This window comes from Artemia sp. Qi Xiang Cuo, chromosome 1 (genome assembly GCF_049724085.1).
Source record: "Artemia sp. Qi Xiang Cuo chromosome 1, ASM4972408v1, whole genome shotgun sequence".
In the NCBI taxonomy this organism is placed as follows: Eukaryota; Metazoa; Arthropoda; class Branchiopoda; order Anostraca; family Artemiidae; genus Artemia; species Artemia sp. Qi Xiang Cuo.
The window spans coordinates 42,877,490-42,890,917 of record NC_142794.1 but is presented as its reverse complement, the minus strand read 5'-3'; the positions used below and the strand labels follow the sequence as shown (position 1 = coordinate 42,890,917).

At 36.8% G+C, this 13,428-nt stretch overlaps 1 protein-coding gene across 8 annotated transcripts in view; it reads left to right on the top strand.

Annotated features, from left to right (window-relative positions):
• LOC148956338 (zinc finger and BTB domain-containing protein 35-like) overlaps positions 1-13,428 on the top strand; it is a 57,079-nt gene that overhangs the window by 17,190 nt on the left and 26,461 nt on the right. For 6 of the 8 annotated variants that reach the window (XM_089105014.1, XM_089105277.1, XM_089104986.1 and 3 more), the window contains 2 exons: positions 6,583-6,800; positions 10,488-13,335. In XM_089105014.1, coding sequence (XP_088961140.1) covers positions 6,583-6,800; positions 10,488-12,268 — 1,999 coding nt within the window. In that variant the 3' untranslated portion in view covers positions 12,269-13,335. Of the gene's footprint in view, positions 1-6,582; positions 6,801-10,487; positions 13,336-13,428 lie in introns of those variants that run through there. The other 2 variants (XM_089105136.1, XM_089105198.1) reach the window with 1 other exon arrangement.

Here is a 13,428-nt window from a genome sequence, read left to right as displayed (position 1 = left end):
ACCTAACCTCCTACTAGTGAATGAATGGGACCTACACAGTAACATTCAGCTTTGTTCTCCCATTGGCAAGTCAGACATTTGTTTGATCACATTTGGTCTCACTTCATCAATATCATCGCAACACAGTGCCACCCATTACGTCACTTCAGTAAGGCTGACTTCAATCGAATGGAAACAAAACTTCATGGCATCAAATTGACCGAAGAACTTCAAGAGACAAAAGGAATCGACGACCTTTGCTAAAAATTCTTGTTCGTAATGCTTCGGTTTTTACCGCTGAAGAAGAAGTATAAATGTTCTACCTTGCCTCCGTTTGTTCTAAACTTGATACAAAATGCAACTAAACCCATTGAACTGAACCTTCATAAAACTCAACCCCCGTGCAAGTGAACTTTCGTTTAAATAAAAACCTGCCGTAGATGCTAATTCAGGTGTGATAGTTATTTGTTGAATTCATCTTAATAGTAAAAGTTTATTGCGGAAACAAACTTATGGGAGTTGATAATTCTGCTTTTTTTCTGTTTTATTTTTCCAGTACTAATAGGATACTAGAACATCGTAGAGAGCCGTTTAAGGTTGTTTGAAAGCTAGTATTTACATTTGCAACCACAAAAGAATAAAATGCCTCATGACACGAAAATCCGATTTTATTGTCATTTCTGGAGTGTAAAGGCTTGAAACCATAAAAAGTCTACCGCCGAAATCTCCATGATCGAAAACTCTTAAGCTGTCTTTTAAAATCTTCCTCTTGAATACTCCTCTTTCCAGTCACCTATGCAAGTAGAAAAACAAAGTTTTGAAAAACCTACTAAGGGAAAAAAAAATCATTCAAAGGCCAAGCTGATTCGTTAACGGTGGTTACTATCTATTTTTGTTTGAACACTAAGATTAATTACAAAACAAATTCTTGGGAATTCAGAAAAAAATTTCTTGATAACCGGACATGTCTGCTTTTTCTTCTTTTTTTTTGTCCAGCACTAACGGGTCACTGGAACATCGTAAGGGCACTGAAAAAAGTAACCATCCGAGGTTCTCGGATGGTTACCAGTGTTTTATTTCACCCACTCCGGAAAGGTGGGTGTTATTTCCTGGTTGACTTTACGTGGAATTACCATACGAAGTGCTTTTACATAACTCTAAAAATCAAACTGAAAGAGCTTTCGAAACCGGGTATAAGATCAGAATTTTCACTTGCTCTTTCGGAAATCTTTACCTGAACATGAATTGAAAAGCTCATAGTTTGCAATAAAACTAAAAAAAAAGAAAAACATTTTTCCGAGTCATGGTTTTGGCTATAGACCCATTCCTTAAAGTTTCTTTCAATTTGGAAAAGTTTGTTCAAATTTATTCTTAGGCCTTAGGTTGAGTCAAACCTAAGATCGAGTTAAACGGGGATTGATTTAGGGGGGGGAGGGGTCAGCAAAATGAGGTTGAGTTGCAATGTGTTTTAATTAAACGGGGTTTAGTTGCATGGGGGAGGGGTTAAGTTGCACGTGGGTTATTAAGTTGCATGAGGATTCAGTTGAATGGAGTTGAGCTGCACGGGGGGTTCAGTTACATGGGTTCAATTGTACGGGGTTCAGTTACACGAGGTCAGTTGCAATGAAACCGACGAGGGTAGACTATTCCAGTTGCTGATGACCCTGTTGGAGAAGATCCATTTGTCTGTGTCCTTGAAGAAGCGTGTGCCTTGCAATTCAAATTGATTGCCCCATAGATTCGACATAATGAACTGTATAATTTCGATGGGTGGAATGCTGTCATATATGTTTCCTTTGTAGATTTTGTAATTTTCAATCATTTCGCCACGATAAAACGGCATATCAAAGATGGTAGTCGGAGCTTACGGAGTTGTTTTTTATAAGGGAGGCGAGAAAAAGTTGGACAGAACTTTGTCATTCTACGGTGTACACGTTCAACCATCGATATCCTTGTCGTAAAAAGGATAGATGGCACAGTGTCCATACTCCAGGATTGGCTTTACCAAGGCTTCGCACAGCATCATACAACGCTGTATTGTAATACAACAGCGTTGTATTAATTTCCATCAACCAAGTTGGCATCCACCTTTCAAATTTCTCCAGGGCCGTCTGTAGAATGCTCTGATCTTCCGGTATGAAAATAACTTATAATACTTTCGTGTCATCGTCATACGACAATACGCTGGAATCGATGTCATCTAAAAGTTCGTTTATGTAGACGTTGAAATGGAAAGGCCTAAGCACACATCCTTGTGTCCCGCCACTCATTACATCGATTTCGGTTTCACTATTTTCACCATCCACTTGTACTATTTACTTTCTACCGGTCAAGAAGCTTTCGATCCAGGGAATGACTAGTCATTCCTTCGTTCTTTCTAACAAGTATGACCCTTAACTTTTGTAGTAGTCTGTTGTAGGGAATCTTTTCGAAGGCTTTATTAAGATCCAAGTAGATAGCGTCGGTTTACCGGCCCTGACCCATGTTTATTATCCACTTATAAACAGCTAGTAGAAACTGCAGCTCAACAGACCTTTCTTTGAGAAAGCCGAATTGCTTGTGCAAGAAGTTTTTGTTAGGTAAGAGATATTTAATTATGTGGTCAGCTGTAAGAAATCCTAGTACCCTGCATAGTATTGAGGTCAGACTAATTGGACTGTAATAGATCCCTTCTATTCTTGAATACTTCGTAATCTTTGGCTTTCTCTTTTCGCGTAATATTTTGGATAATTTATCGCAGGCTGGCTACTTAGCTTCGAACAGAAACTGCATAGTTAGGGTGAGTCATCCAGAACCAAAAAGTATCTTTAAATGACCAGCCACGAGAGACCGTGGGCCATTTCGACCACGATTCCATACCCTAGTATTATCAGTAGTAACACTGGTGGTACTGTGTAACGTACACTGGCGGAACTGGGAACAAATACTGGTGGCGTTAGAGGAATAATAAGCACATTCGGTGTAGTTATGTCTATGTCACGGAGATTGTCATGTCCAGCGGTTTCAGCTTTTAAGGTTTGCGAGTCGCTGCAGCCAAAATTCGGGTCGTTGGTAAGAGGAGCATCCACGGTCTCGTGAGAAGTGGGGCCTTGGAGAGTTGACATTGTGCAGCGGGTTTTCTTTACTATTTATATGACACCAAAAATCTTTTGAGCTACTTTTCAAGCTATCTACTATCTTCTTTTCTCGGACGTCAGCACTGGCTTGGGTTTACCTTTAGCACTTTGTTTCGAATGGAAGTTCAGTTAAATGGGGGTTTAGTTGAACGAGGGTTCACCGAAAAGGAGTCCCCTTGCACAGAGGTTGAGTTATACATGGGTTCAGTTAAACTGGGTTTCAGTTGCACCTGGGGTAAGATGCACAAGGGTTCAGTTGTACGGGGCTCAGTTACGCGAGAATTCAGCTACACGCACACTGCCCTTATGAATAGTAAATAGCATAGATGTGGCTTCATTCAAGAAAGAATTCGGTAATTTTCATGGACTTCATAAGGTTTCTAGTTTTTCTTTTCATAGAGAAATGTAAGAGGCTTGCATTAAATTTTTATTTTATTATTATATTTTATATATAATTGATTAACGAAAACGTTAACGATGAACGATTACAATGACTCAGGCATTTGTAGAATATTTGAGGTTAAAATTGTCTAACGATTCTACCCTTTTAGATTGAGGAATAATTTCTTACTGATCGAAAACTGACGATTGGAGGCATCTGGTAGCATATCCTAAGCACATCTTTGGAGGACGTAGGTTTGAACTCTGAAATGGAAAGGCATTCCTAAGAGGAAGTTGCTTTCCTTAATGCATAAGACATGACCTACCAGTTAAGAGTTCACTCTAAGCTCTCTGACAAACGTATACAGAGTGACAAGTTCCAGGAATTCTTACTAAAACATAAAACACGTTCCTTGCAAGGAACCTGAAATCCAACCGCAGAGAGACTACAGCTTGCCCTACCCTATATTCATACAGGAGTAAAATTCACTCATTGCCGCTGTTGAACTGCCGATTTTGGCAATTTTAGTTGCTTTGTCAAGTAATTTGTCAAGATGGGAAATTTCAACTTACATCAGGCAAATGAGCGGTCTTTCCAGTAATTTTTTAAACACAACAGCAAAAGCAATGGAAAACGCAATTCATATTAAAAATGATATTACTAATAAGCTAATTTTAGTTGTGCAGTTCAACAATTTTATTTACAAAAAAAGGGACACGAAATGCAGGTCTGGGCCAGAAAGCATGGCAGTAAAGCCGCATCCTAATGCACTTCAACCGTGCTCCTTCTACTTTGATTATTTTGCCTGTAAATGTTGGGCAACTTTTAAGTCCTGTGTGAAGAAAACAGTAACTAAAATTGCTCATTGATGCGATTGATATTGTCTCAACAATTTTTTTTCCCGTGTGAACCAAGGATTACACTTTTTCGAGAGAAGACACATCATAGATAAACATTGGCACTCTCCAATCTTGTAAAAAGAAGAAATCTAAGCTAGACTTAAGTTAGGTGACGTTAGAATAGAGCTAGTGAAGATATGTCTAGCTAAATAGATATTTAAGCAATGACGAATCATTTAAAAGCATTTACTGACCATTTCAATGAATTCAAGTATGGTAACAAGAAAGAAACTGTATTTCTATATTTATAGAATTAGGAATTGTAATGAGTCAAACTATTCATTTCTTTTAATTCATAATCAATGTGCTTTTTTTTACGATTGTTACTAGTGTGCATGATGCACTTCTTTCTTGGAAAACAACCTTAGTAATGTTAGCCAGTTCGTTGAAATGTATATATATGAATCCCCGCCCAGTTTGCAAAAAAAAAAACTATTTGATTCTCCTTTAAACAGCAATATATTTACACAGCTACCCCAATACCCAAGGGTGCCCACATGAAAGAGCAATTGCGAGCTGTTGCTATTTTGAGTTGAAAAAATAAAGCTCATGTACAAAACTTTGTACTGTTCAAAGTAAGCGTGATCCGTTTTTTGGTAGAAAGAGCTGTTAGGAATAAGCATTACCGGCCAATTATTTTGTCCTGTGCACTGTTCACTGCCCCTGAATTGGTAATATGATTGCTTATTGCCAAAATATCTTGTTGCCAAATACCAAATGCTTATTGAAAATGCTGCTAATACGGTGGTATGGTTACAAGATTTGGATTTTTTCTTCTCTTGGCTAGAGCTGTTACTTTAGTAAAATCTCAGGAGGACTTTTTAAGTAATGACTTAGGACTTTTAAGCTTTTTTTTTATTAATAATAGTTATTTGTTATTCGTTCCAAAGAAAAAAAGAACAACAAATAATTCATCGTCTAGTGGAATATCAAGGTTTTAAACGGACTTTGCATTGAGGGGAGGGGAGGTGGACGGTAGTCTATTGAGGGCAAGCTCTAACGGAAAGCAGGAAAGAAAAATTTTGGTTGTTTTCCTTATGTATATTTTTCTTATAAATTTTCAAATAGAACAGATTGTGGAAGATCGGGAAACAACATATTTTTAAAGAAAAACACACAATGTAGTTTCGTTGAAAACTTAGGAACAGTAACTATTATCCGTGTTAAATTTTAAAAAAGTTATGACAAAACGAAATTATGTGAATTTCGTTTAGGAACCCTTAAAAATTGTGACCAATCAAAATAAATTATGCCACCAGAATTTCCATATTTTATAACCATTTATCGGATAACCCTCTAGCTTAAGTAGCACTGATTTGTCCCTTTTTACATTTTTTCAGCGGATTATAATTATCACAACCATTCATGTAAATAATATATATTGGAAAATAGGTCAATAAAACTGGAGATGCTGGACATCCTCTCCACACCTTTTGTATGCTGTGGAAGTGCCTAACATTTGAGCTCCATCCCCTCGTGTGAACTCGCATTAATTAACATATTTATAAAGATTTTCTGGAGTAAAATTAATAATATTCCTATTTTGATGGACAATGGTGCAAGGCGAATAATCCCGTCTTTTTATCCGTTAATTTTTGGTATTATTTATCCAAGGTAGATTTGAGACTCATGTATATCTCCACGGTGATAAGTATCAATTTCCACGCATTTTCACAAGTGTTATTTTTAGAACAATACAGCTAGAACTCTTGCTACTTCACATCGTTTGTGCTACGTCATAAGGAATGACCCTTTTGGAAGAAACGAGAGATTTTGAGAGAAATGATAACCTCCATATATAAAGGACTTTCGGAACAAAAAACAATTAATTTAAATGTTCTCCAGTGATAATTCAATGAATCTCTTCAATAATCATGAGCCACAATATTTTTGAAGACGAATGTATTTTGGCAATTGAAAATGTTGTTGTAGTTCAAAACCTTCGCGACCAACTAATGGAAGTCGTTGATGCCATCCTTCTTTAAATGTTAATGTGGGTCTGGAGGAAAATCAATCACTGGCTTGGCATCCTTTTTATAATATAAACTGTATAATAATATGTCGTCGTTTTCTGTTGTTTTCACATATGCACTGGCGTCCTTTGCATAAACATAAAGTCGGTGTAAGTTGCAGTGCAGCAACATAAATTTCATTTTTTAAAGATTGTTATTCAGAATTGGATTGCCAGTTTGCAACTTTCTTTCAGATATGAAGATGTGATGAACTGGCTTCTTCTTTTGTACAACGGGTCGGTTTTTCTTCGTTCATCTGAGGAAGTGGTCGCCGTTCAAGAACTCTGTAAATATCTTAAAGTAGAAGGGGGACCAGGGTCCTCAACTGCTGCAATTTCTACAACTGTCAAACGAAAGCAAAACGAAGGGGGCTCATTAGAACCGAAAAAAAAGCAGCATCGTTCATCTATAGGTGATGCTCCAAGAGTTTTTCAAACTATTGAGACTGCCTACGTCAGTTCATTTGTGTAATAATAACAGTATAGCTTTGTCTTGCATTATGGCCAAATACTTTTTATGTGTATAGGTATTTGCCTTTGAAGGACTGCCTAGTTTGAAATATCTTAAATAAATACAAAAGAAAACTCAAAATGACAAAAGTTTAATTTTTCTTCAATATATTATACATATACGTAGGTTTTATAATGTGCCCAGAGAAAAAGTAGTAGAAAAAGCAAAACATTTTTGGGTGAGTGTGTGGTAAACTTCAATTTTTTCTGTTATTTTGAGATCCAAAAACATAGAATTGCCCTCAAAAGATTTTTTTACGTTTGCAAGCTAAGCTATTGCAAAAAAAAAGTTTAGAACAATTAGTATAAAGTGAATTCTGTAATGGTGCTGTATTAGCCTTTTATTACTTTTTATTTAAAGTTTAATTAACTAAAAATTTTTTCATAACTCAAAAATAAAGAACTTAAGCTTCTTTGTAAAACAGCTAAAACATTTGAATATATTTAAAATAGTTAGTATAAAGCTGATTGTGGAATGGTGGTATTGTTATTGTTTTTTCACAACTCAAGAATGTAGAACCTAAGCTTGTTTGACAGCTAAAATAGTTGAATACATTTAAGACGGTTAGTATAAAGTTAATTCTGGAGTGGTGCTCTTTATATATTTTTTTTTATTAAACTTTAATTATTTTCTATTTAAACTTTATTATTTTTTTTGTACAGCTCAAGAATATAGAACCTAAGCTTGTTTGTTAAACAGTTACAACAGTAAAACAGATTTAAAACAGTTAGTATAAAGTTAATTCTGGAATGGTGCTGTTTAGGTATTTCTTTATTAATTTGTTGCTGAAGTTGGAATTGAAAAGTAATTATAGTCAGTATGTACTATTGTCAGTATACTATTGTCAGTATGCATAATGGATAATTGAACAGGAGTTAATGTGAAGTTATCGAATTCACAGTATTTGAGGTAATCATAGGCAGCGCAATATCGCTGCCTAAGTAAAGAACGATGTTCGAAAAATGTACTATTTTTTTTTCTTTAGACCAGGGAACTTCGTATCGAAGGAGTTGTCGTAGAAACTTCGAAAAGGGCCCATTCGATTGGAAATTTGAATGGCTAGTGCCCTTTTTAACAGTCGAAAGTGATTGGAAGGCAGCTAACACCCCTTCCAAGCCCACCATTTCTCCAAATACATTCAATCAAAATTTTGAGATAGCCATTTTGTTCAACGTAGGTGAACGTTCTTGAAATTAGGTCTTTGAGGATGACAAGCCCCCCCCCCCCTCCAGCCTTCAAGGCAATGGTTGTTAGTTATGCCCTGGGGGCATATAAGGTTTTTATAGAAAGTGTTGTAGTAGAAATTTCAGAAATGGCTCATTCGAGTGGAAATTGAAAAGGCTAGTGTCCTTTTTAATAGTCGAAAGTGATTGAAGGGCAACTAACCCCTCTCTCACGCCCATCATTTCCCCAAAAACATCCTATCAAAATTTTGAGATAGACATTGTGTTCAACGTAGTTGAAACGTGCGGAAATTATGTCTTTGAGGATGACACTCCCCCCACAGCCCTCAGGGCAAGGGTTATAAGTTATGCCCTGGGGGCATATAAGGTTTTTACAGAAAATGTTGTGGTAAAAACTTTAGAAAGGGTTCACTCGATTGGAAATTGAAAGGGCTAGTGCCCTTTTTAATAGTTGACAGTAATTGCAGGGCAACTAAACCCCCTCGCCCACCATTTCCCCAAACATATCCAAATAAAAATTTTGAGATAGCCACACTGTTCAACGTAGTTGAAAAGTCCAGAAACTATGTCTTTGAGGATGACATTCCCCCCAAAGCCCTCAGGGCAAGGGTTTTAAGTTATGCTCTGGGGGCATGTAAGGTTTTTATAGAAAGCGTTGTCGTAGAAACTTCAAAAATGGCTCATTCGATTGGAAATTAAAAGGGCTAGGGCCCTTTAAATAGCGAAAGTGATTGAAGGGCAACTAACCCCCTCTCACGCCCACCCATTTTCCCAAACACATCCAATCAAAATTTTGTTATAGCCGTTAGGTTCAATGTAGTTGAAGGTTCTGGAAATTAGGTCCTTGAGGATGACCCCGCCCCCCACAGCCCTCAGGGCAAGGATTGTAATGTTATGCCCTGGGGGCATATAAGGTTTTTATAGAAAGTGTTTTCGTATGAACTTCAAAAAAGGCTCATTTGATTTGGAATAAAGAGGGCTAGTGCTCTTATTAATTGTCAAAAGCGATCGGAGGACGAATACATTCTACATTTTTGTGTATCCGTTTAATTGAAGGTAGTTGAAGGATCCGATAATGATGTCTTTGAGTATGACTAGTGCCTTTTTTATTAGTCGAAAGTGATCAGTGGGCAAATGACCCCCCCCACAGCCCTCAGGGCAAGGATTGTAATGTTATGCCCTGGGGGCATATAAGGTTTTTAAAGAAAGTGTTTTCGTATGAACTTCAAAAAAGGCTCATTCGATTTGGAAAAAAGAGGGCTAGTGCTCTTATTAATTGTCAAAAGCGATCGGAGGACGAATACATTCTACATTTTTGTGTATCCGTTTGATTGAAGGTAGTTGAAGGATCCGATAATGATGTCTTTGAGTATTACTAGTGCCTTTTTTATTAGTCGAAAGTGATCAGTGGGCAAATGACCCCCCCCCCCACGCCTCTCATTTTCTCAAACACTTCCAATCAAAATTTTGATATAGCCATTTTGTTCAACCTATCAGAAAGGTCTGGAAATTATGTCTTTGAGGAAAAAAATCATCCCAGCCCTCAGGGAAAGGGCTGTAAGTTATGCCCTGGGAACATATAGGGTTTTTTATAGAAAGTGTGGTCATACAAAATTCGGAGGGGGCTCATTGGACTGGTAATCAGACGCTCTAGTGCTCTTTTTAAGAGTCAAAGTGATCACAGAGCAGTGCCTCCCTCTCCCCCTACACACACGTCTTATTGTCCCTAAATGCGTCAAATAGAAATTTTGAAATAGCCATTCTATTCAAAACAGTCTAAATATCATATAACAAGCCTTTTGTGGTTGAAACAAACCCCAGACATTAGGGGCAAGGGTTGTAAGTTATGCCCAGGGGGTCCAAATGACAGATATATATGGCCGAATTCGATGGAATTTTCGAAACAACAAATTTCCACAATAGAGATGGCAGTGTCTGCTTATGACTCGTTTGAAAGTTCAGCTTTTAACAGACATCGCCATTTCATTAAGTAGAAAGTTAGGATTTTTTTACTTTCCTGTAAAATTTGGTTTTGGAATTTACGGCCTTTTAATTAAGTTCCCTACTTTCATTACTTCAAAATTGAGTAAAATCTATTCGGGGCTTTTGTGTCTAAATGGTTATTCTTATCTGGTTTCGTCTTAAAAGGGTAGACATTGTTCACGGGAACGTAGACGTGTTAAGATATGGTTTGGAACAGAGGGTTGAAAAAAGGAGGTGGGTGAGGGGCTTTATTGGGTTCATCTTCACGAAGTATCGATTACATTTTTTCTTTCAAAGAATTTTTGAAATATGAATTTTATCTGCATTTTTCTCAAATCAAGATTTTATTTGCCAAAGTAAATTGTTTTTGAATATGCCCTTGAATGACTTCTTAACATTTGTTTTTCTTACCTTTTTTCCAGGTGATGTCGGCTCGACTCATTTGCCTAATACTTTTGTAAATGAAGCAGAAGCGTCTAGCTTACCCTTGCATACTGTTGTGAACAGGGAGCTTTTTACTACTAAAGATGTGATGGAATTTGGCAATATTAATGATGTTGATGACGCTCCTATAGCTGAGGTTGTCCCATCATCTTTAGAAAGGCAGAAAACCTATAAGAGATTGCCTGTTGGTCAACAGATGTCTCAAATGGCTGGAAGAGTAGATGGAACATGTACTGAATATGTTGAAAGTATCTCTGTCGCTAAAGCAATGCTTACGGGCTATGATCTACCAAGACTGCAAGTTTTATGTCCAAATATAGACGACAAACAGAAAGTTTATCCGTGTTGTTATTGTAAACTTTGTTTCTTGAAACCCTCTGATAGAAGGTCTCATATGGAATCACACAATGTGAAAATCAAATGCCCAATATGCTGTATTGAATTTTTTTCACATAAAATAGTACAACATCTTTTGACTTTCCATGGGAAAAAAGGCAGAAATAGTAAAAGTGTCACGCAGCATAAAGAAAGTACTGAGAGTGCAGCGAAATCTCTATTAAATGGCTTAGAGCTCCCAGAATTAGTTACTATTTATGATAGTAAGGCAAGCAAGAATATTTTCCCTTGTTGCTACTGTTCAGGAATTTTTGATTATAAAGCTGAGAGGGAAAAGCATCTTCAGGATCATGATGTTACTGCACAATGTCCCTTATGCTTCCAAGAATTTCCCTCTCATAAGGTGTTGCCTCATGTAAGATATATACATGTTAAAAGTGCAAATAATAAAGATAAAGAGTTTTGTGAGCTTTGTAATGGTTTTTATTCAGATTTAAGTAGACATTGCTTGGACAGACACTCAGAAAGCTTAGTTATTCGTAGATTCTGTAGATTTTGTGAAAACACTTCATTTGAAACTTCAGAAGAGCTGTTATTTCATTGTGAAGCTAATCATGAGGATGAAAAATTTGTTTGTGAAGTTTGTGGTGAGCAAATTTTTCCATTTCAACAAAAGGAGCATATGATGGAACATGGCTCTGACGGTAAGAAGCTTTGCCCTTTTTGTGGTAAACTTTTCCAAAATCTGTCTTCACATACATGGAGTGCTCATCAAGGTCGCAGACATTTGAAACGTCCAAAGCCTCGACAATGCGATCAGTGTGCTAAATTTCTTCACAGTAAACATACACTAAAATGTCATATGTTGTCATTCCATAATCCTGATAGGCCTTTAGTATGTAATATTTGCGGTAAAACGTTTTCCAATGTCAGGGCTCTAAATTATCATATTCGCAAGGTGCACGAACCACAAGATAGCCGCACTGTACAAAACCCGCAAGGTGGCTACAAGGTGAAGAAGACAGTAATGGTAAAATGTGTTGTGTGTGAAAAAGCTTGTGCAAGCATAAGAACTTTCGATCATTTAGTTTACCATGTGTGGAAAGATCTAGGAAACACGTTTGATCGTCAGCTTCAATTTGTTGAACAGAATGTAGCATGTCCCAAATGTGATGTCCAATTCCGGTGTACGTACCATTTAGCCAATCATATGACTGGACATCTAGATGTCTCAAGAACATTTGAGTGTGGCGTATGCTTTAAAAGGTTCAAGAGTCATACACGTTTGGAATACCATATGAGATACTATTGTAGAAGTCTGGAAGATACCATCACATATGCCACAAAATGCAGAGAGAGGAATCAGCTTTGTAAAAAGAAACTGTTAAAAAGCTATAATATTCGTGGTTCCGGCCCAGATTGACAAGTAGGATACTCTTTTCCTACTCCAGTTCAAAAGTTAGTCCCATTAATTTCACTTAATTTTAATCTTACTAATTTGCTAAGATCCGTAATTCTTAGTAAAACTGGGTGCAACATGGCAACTTTTCCTAGCAAAATGTAATTATGATGAATGGGTCAACGACATGATTTGGAGCCCTTGCACTTGGGGCTGCGTAATTGGTGTCCTCTTTGAAGAAATTTCTTATATCTTTATAATGTAAATAGCTATCTAAAAATTTATTCGAGACCTTGAAGGGCTATAAGGATGCCTGGGGCAAAGAAAGGCACGGGAAGGGAACTGGGTGCCTTCTACCTTCAGCCTCTAAAAAGGGCATCAGAACTTCCCGTTTCTGATTGAACAAGCCCCATTTCTAGTTTCTAAGGCACCTCTATATGAAAGGGTGTGGACGGAGGAGAATAGTGAATTGGAAACGCATCACTCTTTTCTTAACACCAGTGCCTCTGTAAATGAACCAGTTGCATAAGGTGACCGTCTATTCTATTCTCTGTTAATAAAGTGAGACGTGTCTCCCAGAAGGTCACATGTATCTGTGATCTAAATGCATTCGAGCATTGTTGTCTGAGACCCACAACATCACTTTTTGGAAAAATTTTAGGAAATGTTTTCTAAAAATGTTTTTTGGTTTTTCTGGTTAAAAATCAAAATATTGAGTTGGAGTTTAAATTTTGAACAAAATTTGAATATTCTATCAAAATGTTCAATCGGTACTGGTTTTGTGAAAGAAATTTTAGAAAATAGTTTTACTGTAGATTTTTGGCTGGGTGGGGAGGGAATTATTATTGTCATGAATTGAAAATCTGGCCAACTTTTGTTTTTGGGCTGGACTGAAGCTATCTTGAGCCCAAACCCTGTTGACAAAAAACCGTGAATATGCATGTATTCTATTCAACCATTTCTTTAGAAGATAAATTCATGTTATATTTAGTTGGAAATGTTTCTTTTTAAATATATGTATTTTAAGGCCATTTATTAATAATAGTTATCTTGTTGTATTTAAAAAATTGTCATAAATGACCACAACCCGATTTGTTTCCTTGATTTCTTTGTCTGAAACGAGGTTCTTTAGTGCCAAATTTTAATTGAGGCGCGAGTTCCAATTTTTGAAAAAGGAAGGATAT